General features: G+C 43.1%; 2 protein-coding genes across 3 annotated transcripts in view; both read right to left on the reverse strand.

The window, feature by feature from the left end:
- Nucleotides 1-636: 636 nt before the first annotated feature.
- On the reverse strand, nucleotides 637-13,195 carry MIEF1 (mitochondrial elongation factor 1). Its single transcript, XM_069652942.1, has 4 exons — nucleotides 13,052-13,195; nucleotides 6,676-6,853; nucleotides 5,876-6,129; nucleotides 637-5,493 (listed from the first exon to the last, which is right to left on the reverse strand). Exons 1-4 carry the CDS (start codon nucleotides 13,193-13,195, stop codon nucleotides 4,681-4,683), a joined length of 1,389 nt encoding a protein of 462 aa, XP_069509043.1. The 3' UTR covers nucleotides 637-4,680.
- Nucleotides 13,196-13,769: 574 nt separating this feature from the next.
- MIURF (mitochondrial elongation factor 1 upstream open reading frame) overlaps nucleotides 13,770-15,264 on the reverse strand; it is a 48,044-nt gene continuing 46,549 nt past the window's right edge. For both annotated transcript variants that reach the window (XM_069652944.1, XM_069652943.1), the window contains one exon: nucleotides 13,770-14,018. In XM_069652944.1, the coding sequence (XP_069509045.1) occupies nucleotides 13,770-13,982 (213 nt within the window). In that variant the 5' untranslated portion in view covers nucleotides 13,983-14,018. The remainder of the gene's footprint in view (nucleotides 14,019-15,264) is intronic.

Raw genomic sequence — 15,264 nt, forward strand, 5'->3', positions numbered from 1 at the left:
GGCTGGGTTGTTTGTTTTAAGTGAATGTCTTATGTTTGGGCCGGGTGGGGGGGGGTGTTTTGTGTATAACTTGGGTGATGTTCAAGGTTCATGTCTACATTAAGATGGTTGTCAACCTCACAGTAAGCAAGGTCCACCACAAAAATAAAAACACATAAAAAAATGCACGTGTCAAGTAGTGGGCTTCTGACAGCCAGTCCTCATAGGTTGGGCAGTGTTCGATATTTGTTCATTTGGTGCAAGATGAATCCCAAGTTAAGTGAGACATTTCGTTACATGTAACAATAGTGCTGCTGTTTGGTATGCATTTCAGAAAGCAGTGTCGTCTTGTCTAGTTTTCCTAGTTTTGTAGACTAATGGTCAGAACGTATTTAAAAAAATAATAATTCAGGGTGCTGCTGTAGTTGGTGGATTGCATTATAACAATCTTCCCTCTCTGCAGAAGTCGAGCTTTATTAAGGGCTGAAAACAGTTCTGTGCAGCCCGCTTCTATGACCTCGGGGGGCAGGGAATATTTAAACAATACTCGAGCTGAAGAACAATACATAAGGGTAAATACAAAGTTTATACATACATATCGTGCCCTCCTTAATTTACAGCAGATGGCAAAAACAGAGCAATCATATGCTGAGCCTGTGTGATTACATTTGGTTTTTATTCTGTCCTGGTACACGTGACAAAGCCTCTAAAGAGTGATGCAGCAAAGCACGTCCAAGTACGGATTATAGATCCACCTGTGTGGTTGCGCTCCCTGAGTGAGACTTTTGTCTCAGAGTGACGAGTAACTTCCATGATAACCAACATGCAAGCTACCAGCAGTGGGGGGTGATCGGGTGAATGGCATCAGCATCACTGAGAGAGGGAGGCAAGGCACCTTCGCTCCATTTTTGTGAGGATGCAATGCTTTGGCTATCTGTATGAGGGTGGTTCAGAGGCTGGATGTGTGAAAATGAGACATTTTGGGTAGATTCGCTCTAGGTCATTATGAAGCCCTGGTTATTTGAAGGATTGTGTGATACTCAGGTTACTGGGTGACCCGTTGATACCTGTGAAGCACTCAAGTTTCCCGTATAAATATACTCCAGCTGTGTGAAGGACATAAGTACCTAATACAACAAGACTTTCTGCAATAAATACTTAGGTTGTGATCAGCAGGCAGGCCCACTCAAATCAGAAGGTTGAGCACACATTCTAATTAATGCCACTCACTTACTTGAACTTACCAAAGGGTTTACGGTGAGCAAATCCCACTAAACGATTAGCAAAGAGCACCAGTAGAGAGCTGATTCGTACCCACTGGCAGTGATGGAACACAGCCCTCCTTTCTGAATTAGCTATCAAGAAACATTGCATAGGACTGCCCCCTCGAACGAACTTTCCAAACCCCACCAAATTAGCACAGCAGCAATGTGCCCTTCTGATCGACCGTAAAAACTGAACGCGCGAACACAATTCCTGCTTTCCAGTTAGTGGTGACCAAATAGTTTACGTCTGCCCTCAATTAGCTGTCAATACAAAATGCAGCCTCCACACCTTCCAATTGGTTGTGGAAAACCCTCACCGGTGTTGCTTTCAAAGTGGCTTTCCAAAACCCGCACAGTCTCCCTACTGGACTACAGAAAAAAGTGCAGTAACATATTTGCCTCCAACTGTGCACTTAAATCACTGGACTGCTCGAAGTTGTGATGCATTAACGGCAACGAACATTGCTCCACCTTTGAAGGCATTTCTGAGAGCAATTGTTAGAGGCAACTTTTTCATTCGATTGCGTCATCACTGGTACATCACTATGCCTGCTCATATGCTGGAGTAGTTTGTGAAACAAGACCAGGTGTAACGCAGTGTCTTTCATAGCCGTATCAAGTCCCTTTCTTACATAGCATGTTTTCCCATTAGTAAACTTACCCAATAATGGCAGAGGAGGCAAAATGATCGGTTCAAAATGTCATAAGTAGGGAAATCAACACTAGAAAGTGGTACTTAACTGGGCCACATCACATTTCCTTGATAGCCACCACAACAAAAGCTGGTTTAGGATGCGACAGTAACTGGGACTAGACAGGTCAATCCTCAACAGTTTTCAAATAAGAGGAACATCAGTTAGTGCTTACAGACCATGACCTCAGCAGAAGTAAAAGAAACTAAGAGTGAAAGCCTTGCCAGGAATTCTATCAACCAAAGGAATCTTTCCATCAGCACATGAGGAGGAAGCGTCAAAGGAACGCTCAGCAGTCAAAGTCTGTTATGCTTGGGGCCACACAAGGCGGATCAAAGACTAACTCATAACAATACAGAGAGAATGTGACTTTTTCTACCTGCTATTAAACGCATGTATGCATGCTTGCTTAAGCAGCAGTGAGCACTAAATGCTAAGTATCGTCTGGGGCTGACTGCGGTATGTCCTAGATGAAACATGCAACTGAAGAGGCAAAAGGGCTCTGGAAACAACGACGACAAAAACTGGGAAACTTGCTACACCTAGTAAGGCTCAACAGAAAGCACTACAAATCTTCACACCTAGGGATGAAGGTCCCTACTCCCTTCTCCCCCAACTACCAAATCCATACAAAAGGTCTGCAAATAAGTATACGACCAGAGTCATTTTTGGTCAAAGGAAAGTTGCTTCTAGGTAGGCATTGAACAAACAAAATGGCACCAATCTTAAAAGTATATCCCCTTGAGGGCAAACGATGAATCCAGCATGGTCAGTTGCCAAAAAGGATGAATGAAAGTAGAGAAAAAGAAAATCAGTGGACTATGTGAAACAAGGTACCAAAGAACATGCTAGCACATATGAGCTAAGAACCTAAGCAGTTGGGAAGGCACATGGTGAAAAGCCTTCATTAACGTTGGCCACAGCTCTAAAACGAGACGAGGTTCATCATCCATTAGAGGGGACTGAATTTGTGCTGCGTTCCACTTGCTACTCATCGACGCAGGGGGCGATAGTCTGCCCAGATTACCAGTGGAGCCATCAGAGTTCTGTCACACTGCCACCATACTTATTTTTAAGACTAAGCCCCAGAATGGGTCGAAACCCACACCCTTAGACAGAGAGAAACTACCTCATATTTCAGCCTGTAGTGCGGCGCTTTCCTCTGGGCAATCATAAGAAGCTCATAATTGTCATCAACTCTTAACATTACCTCCCTGGCAGGATTAATTTGATAATTCAGACTCCTAGATCCTCCACAGGTTTGGTGGAGGTCCATAGCCATCGTTTTCAGCATTAGAAAATGTGTGAAGGCTCAGAGTGACACTGTTTGGGAGCTCTCTGAAACCCTGTCCCAACAAGAATGAAATCATGGTCCTCAACAGTAAGGTGCTTTATGGATTAAGGATGCCTGCCCACAATCCAAAGGACATCAAGTTCCTACGAGTAAGGTGAAAAAACCTTAGGTCGTTACTTGAACACTCACCGGCTCCTCAAGTCAATGCTATTTAAGTGACCATTCTTAGGACCTGAAGGAAGTCAGAAAGACATTTACCTGAGCTTGTCTGCCCATTATTGGCTTAAATAGAATCCTGCCTCTTGTAGGGGACGATACATTGTTCCATGGCATACCATCATATTTGTTGAGACGCACCAAGTGGGTGCAAAATAGGTCTGCCTGATCCAAGATGAGAACCCATCATCCCAATGTCAACAAGACTGTAGTAGCTCACTGGCATTGGACTCTACACATGGAAATATGAGGTACTGTTTAGGACTCCTTGCACCTTCCACAAAGGTCTCAGATTGCCTTGGTTCAGCATTAAGCTCTTCTACACACAAACAGGCAACTATTCCCAACTTTCGAATGGAGACAAATGAATGGTTCCAGTATGGGTTGCCCAAATGTGGGAAGATTGTCCAAACAAAATCATCTCTTTTAAATAAGCTAAACACAGTTGTTTACTCGGTATGCCACTCCACTTTTAAAATGATTAAATGTTTTAATTGCTGAAAAAGCCTAGCAGGGAGTGGGCAGAGTCTAAAGCTAATCAGCAGGGAACTCAAACACATCTGTGAAACTGTTGGCGACTGGGGTGAGGAGGGCAATAACTGGAGTGCATGTTTCTGGGATCATATTTGTGTGAGAATACTTAGTTAGCACCCTAAATCTACTGGTCCAACCGGGTGGTAACCGGCAAGTTAAGAACGCAAACAAATTGGCAGGGAATAACAATGCATTTAAAGAGAAGGAAAAATGGAAGAGCATGAGGGGGTCTGTTACGTCAGGAGTCTTGGAAGACGCTGAAAAGAAGCAACACTCCTGAGGTGCTAGTCAATTGGTCAGAGTGGGTAGCCCAGCAAGAGAGAAGGGCTTTCAGGTGGGGATAAGGCCACCACTGGAAGACAATAACCGAGGAGCAGAAGCAGCGTTTATGACGTTGGAAACCAAAGTTCAAAGAACAGCAACATCAAAAGATTTCATTAACAATCAACATGTGACCATCAATATAGAATACAAATTCATAGAGGATAGTCTAACGTATACATGATCTGATCCAAGAACCTCATTTGGAGTTGCAAATATCTGGTCTTCAAAAAAATAATTTGGATACAATTTATGACAAAGGGAGGTTGGTATTGGCTAGTGCCAGGACAAACACTGCCTTCTCAAACTGTACTTTTGTTGGATCCCATGCCACCCCATCTCATGCATAAAAACACACACCATAGAGCAGCCAAATTAGTCATATGTCAGTTCGTAGCAGCAATTCAGGCTCAGACAGAGCACAGTACAGGGTATAGCCTAGCTCGTCCACCTCAGCGGCCGTCAGCTCAGAGAGCAGATTGATTCGTGGCTCCAATGCAGATGGAAGCACGCCCCTCTCGAGGCAACCTACAAGTTCTCGAAGCACTTGTAGGAAGCGGTCAGCCAGAGCCTCCTGAGCCCAGCTGGTACCCTGCTCACTAGTATTCAAGACCACGTTCGTGAGCTGCGAGGCTGAGAGTCGGGAGAGCGACGGGTGTCGTTTGCAGGCTGCTTTGAGGATCTTGAGGCAGACAGAGCGGCAGCCTGTATCTTGCTGGTCCAAGGACCTTAACCGGGCTGTCTCAGCAGGCCGTAGGCTTAGCTGCCACATGGCATCATACTGGGCAAAGCGGTGTGGCCGGGCCACCAGAAATCGTTCATCAATAGCGAGGCAAGGCAGGAAGTCTATAATGAGACAGCGATCAGCTTCATACTGTACCTCCAGGGCCAGGGTCTCTGAAGGGACCATGGGCCTGATGACATAGTCCAGGACACTGCCAATGGCCGACCAATTAATGGAGCCTGCCACAAGCTTCTCAAAGGTTTCCACTACCACCTTAGGTGACAGATATCCACCCACCACGCAGCGGTCCCAGTAGCTGCCACCGCGAGGAAAGTACTCTAGGTTCTCTCGTCGCACAAGGCAGAAGCCAGGCAGGTTCAAGATGGTCTCCTCGCCGGGGACACAAGACCATAGGTTACGCTCCAAGACCAACGGGACCATGAGCTGTATGTGGTCAGCAGTCACCACCTGCAGGAGGAAAATAATGGTGGGTAGAAGGTTAGTACAAGCATCTGCTACAAGCCATTACATGAGAGCCAGTTCATAGTAAAGAAACACTGCAGTCGTTTATCAGTAATGTCCAAACAGCTGAGGCATGTGTGCGCCATCTGAGCCACACACCTTTAAGATCTTTGCAATCTGAGCTAAGGATGTAAGAAGTGTGTAACCTTGCAAACATCACTTCTCTCCTTTGGCTTACAGGCAGATCAGTCACCTGAGAAATTACCAGCTAAATCGGTGTAGCCTGAGGAATAGCTTGCTTTCTAACATTTAGACTTCCTATCTCCACTCGCCCCGGTTATAAAGAACAGTTCAAATAAAGTGGGGCTTCCAGCATGAAAGACCTCACCTGCAGGTCGTCATACAAGCTCCCACTTAAGTACATGTCTCGCAGCGGCATATCTGGGAGTTTGCTGTGGATGATGGTACGCAGCTCAGAACAGATGTCCACAGCAGCCTGCTTGGCCAGGGCCTGTTCACCTGGTGGGATGGTCACATGCCGGCGGTAATAGGCAAAGAGCTTCTCCTGCATCGACAGGCGTAGACGGGCCTTCTTCATATCCACCTGGCATTTGCGGACTGATGGCTTGGGTCTGAGTGTGTCTGCAATCAAGACAAGAGGGTCAAAGGAAGCAAAAGTGAAGGAAGAATAGCAACGGAAAGGTGCAGTAGGAAAGGTGATTAATGAAAAACAAGGATGACAAGAGGGGGAAGAGTGCAAGAAGGATTAGAGGAAGAGAGACCGCGCATGAGGCAGGATGAGGGTGCGAGAAGATGAGACAGTAAAGAGGGTAGGGAGTAAACAGGGAAAGGAGCAGAGTACAATCAGGGAGCAAGGGACAGTCTACTAAAAAGGTCCACCTCGCCTCTCACATTATTGAAGTTGCCTTTCCGACCTCCTAACCTCCCCTGTTAGCCCACCCCTCATCTGTTCTTTGAACCTTTTCATCCTCAACTGCCCCGTATACAACTGTGACCTCCGTTCTGGAACCTTTCCTCACCTGCCTTGTTACTCCAGCCCAAGAACTACTTATTTATCTTGTGATACTAGCATAAGCCACCCATCAGTCCGATCCTACTACCGACTCTCTTCTTCAACAAGCTGAACCTCCTCCAAAACCTTGTCACCAGAGCTCAACGCCCTCTCACCGGTTTCAAATGCACACGGGTCAGTTGGCAGAGTCTGCAGTGAGCGGCTGACCCCACTTTTCATATCCTTGTTGAGTCGGGATGAGGACCCAAGCCAGCTGGGCTCCTCCCAGCTTCTCTTGCCAGACAGGTTCGCCCTATTCGGGCTTGCAGGTGCACTGATGGCCCGGTCATACATCTGGAAAAGGAACAGAACAAATAAAATGAGACTGCTAGTGGTGCAGATATAAGGAGGAATATGACAAAGGTGGTTAGTGGGGCTATGTAGCATCATATGTGCACATAAAGGCAAGGATAAGACAAAGCTTTGTAACAAGACATATTCAGTGTGCAAACACTTGGTGCCAACTGGTCTCGTGTCATCAGAATCAACAACACTTCACTTCGGAAATGGGGGCAACGGTGGATCAAATAAAGTTAAAAACAGGATAATTCAAAATCCATTAACTGCAGCAGTTGAAAACAATCACCCTGTTAACTTTTTGCACACCATAAGGGCAGGTACAGGATAATTAGCCATAGAAAGACATGCATGAGTTATTAAAATTAAAATCAGCATCAGCTTTACCCAATTCCAGCTTTTGAAGAAAAAGCCCTTTGCAAGCTGAACATTGTAGTTTTGCTTTTTCTATTACAAGTATGTGCTTACAGATTTATGCAGGCAGAGCGTTGCAACATGAGAAGCCAGCCTGGAAAATGTGACAGTGTGGAAATGGAGCAATTGACAACCCGAATCTCGTAGTCCCAGCCCTCAAGCACCAAGTACATCAGCACCACATGATGAATGCTAGCCCTCTTGCAAACATGTGTTCCTGACCACCGGGTAAGTGACCCTGAACCTCCCACCACCCCGCGCCTCTCCTTCTATTGCCTTAAACACACACCATTTTGTCTCGCAAAATGCCCTTCCTTCTTGTAAAGGTGAGGCTCAGATTCAAATGAACAGCCTGCTTCTTCGGTGTCTTTCAAGACGATGTTTCATTTTATGCGCTTAGCAGTGACTGTGGTAGAGCTGCACATTTGTTATAGTATACACAACCAATATTTAATAAAAGGTAAAGGTGAAGGTGAAATGATGTAAAGCAGGATTACATGACATGCCGAACAAAGGGGAGAATGCAAAAGAACAAATTAAAGCAAATCTGGAAAGAGGAAATGAAATATGTACATGGCGATTTGATCTAGTGATTTGAATACTAGGTCAAGTGCCCTCTAAGACGATGGCACAGCCATTCAAATCTTAGCAATATCGTCATCATCATCAAGTTTGGGTACCAGAGCTTACAGAGGAATGAACCGAAGTCCATTGTGAGATGCTGGTCATCATTTCTCACTCTCCAACTGTTCTTTGGGACAATTTATACATGAGGCATCCTTCGTTGGTAGACCAACCATGCCATCAATACATTCTTACAGAGCTCGTATTGCTTTTGTCATGCTAAAACAGGGTTCAGTCGATGGATTGTCATGGCTATTTAACAACGATGTGACTCGCCAAAGGAGCCATAAAGCAATGGTGGAATGTCCAAAGACCCAAAGTCTGAAGGGGTACTTGCAGATTTACTAATACTTAAACAAATCTGTAGTTTTCCCGAGCAAGAGAAGACTCCTGTGTAAAATATGGAGAGTTTGAAAGCTATGATGTAACCGCAAAGTGCAGGCCTATTAGGCTGCCCTTGTGTAATAATACAGAAGTAATTTGCATGTGACAACGGCGACTATGAACAGCCTCATTTGTGTCTTTGTTGCACAGATTATGGGAAGACAATTAGTGGAAAGGTAGACTTTTTGTAACTCTTCCATCTTTCAAATGCCAATTAAACACATTGTATTTATAAGACTATTGTTGAATAGAGGGTTCGAAATTGAGGGGAGCTGGGAGCCATTTAGCTCCTGCTTATTGCCCAGAAGAGCCTAGTCAGCTGGATAACAACAGCTAACAGGGACTACTTTTAGCAGCTTGGGCAAACTGATTTTGAACAAACACACCAATGAGTTTATGACAATTTTATTAATAAACATTAAGACACAACTATGTAACATTTAAAGCATGGGGTTGGGGGGGGAGGAGTCATAAATAATGGACAAAATGATAGGTTTGCATTTTATAGGGAAGTTAGATTTGTGCCACACTATGAACTACACGCACGTTCCCCAGTGTTAGCTCCATGTCACTGGCTAATGCTGGATACCCAGGAGCTACTTTTAGCTCTTGCTTATCCATTTGATCCATGGAATTTATGCATAAAATGCTGAATACATTTGTTATACCTTTATTTCTGCCCATTTGTAACATGGTGCTACCAAATAATGTATGATATGCAAAGTAGTTGTGCAGCTGTGAACTCATTCAGGTATATTACATTTTTTCTGAAAGAATGCAAAATCGATTGCACTGCATCGATTCCTAGAGGGGGCTTTCGGATTGGGAGTTTGTTTGCATATATTTAACTCTGGGATATCCTCCCATCAGTTACCCAGTGCAGGTTCAAATCTTGAATGTTCTTTGCATGAATAGTGACACTGTTGGTTGCGTTTTAGGCTATTCAAATGTGTGTGTCTGGCATTAAGAACATTAGCTATAGTGAGTTTTTTTTCTTCCCTTCCCCAACATTTTTTTAATTTGGGGCCACACGATGTCTGAGAAAGGGATTCTTTCATTTTTTGACCAATATGTTGAGAATGTACTTACTTGGGTTTCTATTCTAGGTAGCTCAGATGTTTCGAGTCTATTATCACTATTGAAACCTGTGACGAAATTGCACAACTTAAAAAATGGCCGATTAGAACTTCATGAGGCGATCATGCTTGAATATTTATGGGGTAAAGCCTTCCCCAAGGACTACGAAATATGTAATATGTCTTTTTCTAGACAACATAGTATTCAAAACCAGGTGGAGCCTGGTGTTGATCATTTACACAGCAACTGAATCTCCGATGATCTCACCAAAAAGGAAGCGGCTATATATTCATTAATTTCATTAGACCATTTTAAAAAAAGTTGGAAGAGGTACAAGCATAGATCAAAGAATTGAAAACATACACTGGGGTGCAAAATTTGCACTTGCCACTAGCTATTGGCTAGTGATTCGACTCTTGTCGTGAAAGAAATTGTGTTATGTGTGTATGTATAGCATTGAGGTGGCGAGTCGCTTTTTATAGCTGGCTTACAATTTGAAATTTTGCACCCTGCATAAACCATGAATTACAGACTTCGTAACTTAAAGATTGGAGTCAGTTCTCAAAACTCAATGTTTATTCATATATGGATAAAGGTCATCCGCCTACACCATCATAAGGCCAATTTTCTAATCTGTATAAATCGAAGGAAGAACGAGGTTCAGAGACACTTCATATTAATTCAAGAGGGGGGGGGGGGGGGGGGGAGTACAGAACAGTTTGATCCACAACCAGGTCCATCAAATCTTAAAAAGCAAGAAGACACTAGAGGTGGGAATTTACACTGCGGTCAGAGAAAAGGCAACAATGGAAATTTTGACCCATGTCAGGACCCGAATACAGCATCTGGTATTTTAGGAGATGGTCATGGTCGCTCCCGAAATGGGATGACTAACTGATAACTTGCAGCAATGCTGGTGATTAATGTATCTTCACATACATTGATAGAATAGCAAGAAAATCTACTAGAGAAAGTTCTTTCATTCGACACCAGCCATTTTTACGACTTCTTAGAGTGAGGGGAATTGAACAGGTATTAAAATAAATAAATAATTACATTTTTACATTTACCTACCATACAATATTTGAACAATATGGGCCTGAGCATTCCTTCCACTCATGAACCCTATTATAACAGCTCGTCAACCAAAAGTCCAATGTTTTAGAATGTAGGGTGTTGCAAAAAGTAAAAATTCTACAGAAAACCTCACATCACAAAACAAAAATCTTTAGCCCTCAAATCCCTGTCTGAAGACAATAAATCATCCACCCAGCGGATAAAGGGGGAGCAATTTTATTATTAGATTGTATTAAATAGATTTAATGTTTGCACCAACTAAATTATCTTTCTAGCTATACCGAATTAAAAGTGGATCCCGCTAATAACCTAGCATTATTAATTTTGTCTCGCATCACAAGAGCCTATGAACAGGGCATCATTTTCTTTCAACAAGAATCTGATTTTCTAATTAAAAAAAAAAAAAAACAAGAATGCCTGTCTCCTATATGCTCCCCAAAATTCATACAAAATAGCATTGCCCACCAGGTCACCTAATAGTTTCTCAGATCAATTCAATTTTGGAATGTGTCTAAATTCGCAGATTTACATTTCAAGCTACACAAAACAAAGACGCAGTGTGCGAAATTGGGTTCAAAATATATGTGTACTCTGGGCCATTTTGTAAGCAAGTTTGACTCAATCAAGTCTGATCAGTTTTGGCTTTATTGCCTGAACACAGACTCAGATTCAGTCCACAGTGTTGCTGAGCCTATGCACCCAGATAGAATCTTTCCTTATTACCCAATACAATGTCTCTGTCTCTTTGTCTTCTACTTTCTTCCGATTCCCCTTATTTCTCGTCTGGTCCCTATTACAGTAGACTATACGCTTTAATAAGGTGCCCCACTCTGACATTATTAACGTGGCATTATTGTGACCCAAGGTATTGTCATTGTATTGTTAAACGACAAATCTGACGTGTCTGTTAGCCCAATGCACTTTGACACGTTTCATGTCTGATTGACTTTCAGGATCCTAGGACATTTGGGACTAGGCTCAAATTCACCTTAAATGGAATAGTGTGTAGTGTGTTTTAAGTGAATATTGCAAATTATTTAACTAATTAATTGTTGTAAAAACTCTTTAACATATTGATGTACTGTTTCATGTATTTGGAAAGGTTCAATTATGAACTCAAACATAAATATATTATATAAATTGAAGTGGGCACTGTGTATGGTTCTGCTAAACTAAAAACACAATTTTTCATTCAAATATTTAGAGTCCAGCATGTGACACAGAACTCATAATTCTGAATATTTCGCAGGTCCTCCCTTGAAATATGGGTGTCTTTCCTCACTTAAAATTTAAACGAGAAGTAGTCCTTTATATGTCACTTCCCCTACAGTCTTTGCAAAAGTGACTGCATTCGGGTTGGAACGTCAGCTGTATGGTCAGAGCATGGTCCCATTTAGCTGCACCATGGTTTGCCGTCACAATCTTTGCAGACCGCGATCACACAGTCAGGCTGGAACGCATGGCCACATTTAGATTGGCAGCCTGGCTTTTATCGCCACAGCTATTAATACACTGCTCAAATTATTTGCAGTACTAAAGTGTTCACCTTGGCCGCCACCCCACTGCTCCCCCAATGAAGATTTCCCCATAACGTTGTTCAACAACACTGGTTTGATTTTCTTTCTCAGTCTCTGCCTATAATCAAGTGAGCAATTCTTGCTTTCCACATTTTATATGAGAAATTGCAATTCATGAATTGTGTATCCTCTTTTTTTCCTCCTTCCTATTTCATTTTGTGAACAGTCTCACTACAACATTATTAATCACTTTTCTAGCAATACATATAGTTTTTGTTCCTAAAGCTTTGCCAGCTTTTATTGATGAAGAAGATTGTTGGCCAAATGAATTACTTCTTAGTGACAGAAGATTGATTACCCGGAGGTAAAACCCACTGTGGGACTTCCCTCCATTCTCAAATGAACTACCCCCTTTCATGCTCAGATAAAAATCACACCTCGCTATGTCTATACTTTTTTCCTTCAGATTCTGTAAACTACACCCTCAATCTTCCCATGACGAAAATCCCAGAATAAACAAGGGGATTGAAACAAGAGTTTGTCTTTACAAATGAAAGTAGACATTGGTGGAGTCATGAGGGAATTTTAAAAGGGCTTTATATATTTATGTCAACTGTTTCATCGTGCAATTGGTTTCCCTTTTTAGGATTTGGTGATTACAACCAAGTTCTTCATGAACCCTATTGACATTTGATGAATAGGTCTTTTTTAGTTAGGGTATGTCTACGTACGATCGTTCTAGTCGGTCTACAAATGAAAAACACCTTATTTTACAAGGTATTTCTTAATTTATTTTTTGTTCACTGGTGCCATTAACGATTGTACCGTATTGATTTGTAGAGGTGGACTCGGACTTTCGGCTTGTTTGCACACACACACTTTTTCTAGCCCAGTGTTGTGAAGCAAACCAGCCCTCCCGCAACCCACAGGCATGCTCTGCAGTATCACAGCAAATGGTTTTATATCTGCTCCTCAATGCCACTACCAACTCCAAACACAGTGTCCCAGCCCAGAACTCCACTCTTGTGTCTTGGCAGGTGATTGTGATTTGATTGCACCCAACAATGCCCTCCCAACATTGCCAATAGTACTGGCCACTCACCCGTTTCACTGCCAACGTGGCGATGCCCAACATGGCTGCCCCACCCACGCCCAGTACAACCCGGGCATTTGAGAGGACAAAGTCAATGGCTGTCCCAAGACCGTTCTCCTCCTTCTTTCCTTTCTGCTCTCCAGCGCCAGCCATCCTTACAGACCCCCTAGAAGGCAAAAAGCACAGCAGCATTAGTATTCAATGATAGAAGACCTAGAAAAAACCTGCCATTAGCAATTGGGATCTGCCAGCTCTGGTAACAAGCCATTTTGTAAATGGTAACAAGGATGAGATGATGAATGCAACAGAGTAATTTTTCAGAGTACAGTTTGAAATCAGCAATGTTGCTGGAGCCCAAAGCTACCCATTTACATATGTTTAAGTGAATGCAGGACATGCTAGAAGTCCTGAATTAGTAGTTGACCAACATCACTGAGGAGATTGAGCGTTTCATACCCTACAGAGCATGGGGGTTCAAAACAAAACGGGCCTCATTGTTTAAGTGAGCTCTTATGAATATAGGAGTTTGGTACACAACCAGAAAAAAAAAATTCTAACAGTGAACATTACAACAAATTAGATATCACACCTAAGGAAAGGTTCCAATACAATTATTTTAGTTCGCCGGCAACTTGCCTGAAACTTTGAACCAGCCAAAAGATTAAAGAAATGTTGGAACAGTCTTTTCAAAGTGTCAGGGGCTCAGTGCCAATCCTCGCACTCTGCATCAGACTAGCCCACCCAGCCTGGTCTGCAAGAAGTACTGCCCCTTCTCCAACTGACGTGCTTTCTCATCTGGCTCAGTCAAGTCTTGGTTGCGTCGGAACTCCCGGCGGACAGTAGCAAAATAGAAGTCACGGTCTGTGTACTTTAGGTGGCGGCCCTCCCGCAACAGAGTCCGGTATAGGTTCAGTACCGCAGTACGGGACCAGGCTGCCATGACCCAGCACCAGGGTGATGGGACAGCGACGCGTCCCTGCAGGAGGAGAAAAAAAGGATTTTTTTTGTAAGACAAGATGACATTGCCTTGTGATCACCAAATGTATGCAGTAATGATTCCTCCATTCATTTCAAGACTCTTCCCCATTCAAGATGGAGGGACACCTCAAAGTTCCTACATGTGAGGGTTTTCCCTGAAGCCTCTACTGCAGACATTAATATTAGAGGGGGAATTAGAAGGGTCATACTGACACTCAGGTCACGGTCCTCCTCAGCTACATAACCCCTTCTGATCCACCTTCCTCACCAAGAACAACGATTGAGCCACTGAAGATGGCAGTTATTTCATTATTTCCTGATCCCCTAACCTTATATACCATCACCATTTACCTACAAACATCCAACACTTGATCCTGGGACATCTGACAGTTGGCTCAACACTCCCAGATCTTTCATCCTGCTAAAGGGTGACCATTTCATGAACTATCAAGTGGAAAAGCCTACACATTGAGCACATCTTGAGTTCCTCACCCAACCATGCACCAACAATATCTAGTATGACACATCAATGTACTAGAATACACACGTAATATTTAGATATTCAAGGTAAACATTTTAGTTGCAGGGACGTTAAGGTGAGAACTTACACAAAAAAAAACCCGAAATTCAGCTAAAGCCACCTTAACTTTGCACCCCTGTTGCGCAACCTATAGCCACAATGACATCACAGACCACATCACTAATTACATTACAGCAGTAACTGGCATTAAGCATGGCCTTCAGCCATGGTCAGTGTGCAAGGCTAAATATATTTTAACACAGTAATGTGTACACGTCATAGCCTTCAGTTCTGGACAGTGGTCATAACCTTCACCCATGTGCACTGAATATTTTAAAACCATAATAGGGGACCACCCATAGATTTTGGTGTTTACCAGTGGATACAGCTTTCAACCGTGTCCACTGTACATCATATACAATGTTCAAGCACTAGCCATGGACTTTAGCACACTACTGGCCAGTGGAAACAATCTTTGACTATGCCCACTAAATATTCTAACATATAAACGAGCCACTAACCATGGCCTTTGACCATGATCAGTTTGTACATCTTTTGGTCATGTCCACTGTATAATAAAATGCAATAAGCGTTGGCCTTTGGCCGTGCCCACTGTATATTAAATACACTAACCAGCCACTAGGCATGGTCTTCAACACAATAGTAGCCCAGTGGCCACATCCTTTGGCTGTGCTGACGGCATATTCCAACATATTAATGGGCA

Source organism: Ambystoma mexicanum, chromosome 3q (genome assembly GCF_040938575.1).
Source record: "Ambystoma mexicanum isolate Mex_15411 chromosome 3q, UKY_AmexF1_1, whole genome shotgun sequence".
Lineage (NCBI taxonomy): Eukaryota > Metazoa > Chordata > Amphibia > Caudata > Ambystomatidae > Ambystoma > Ambystoma mexicanum.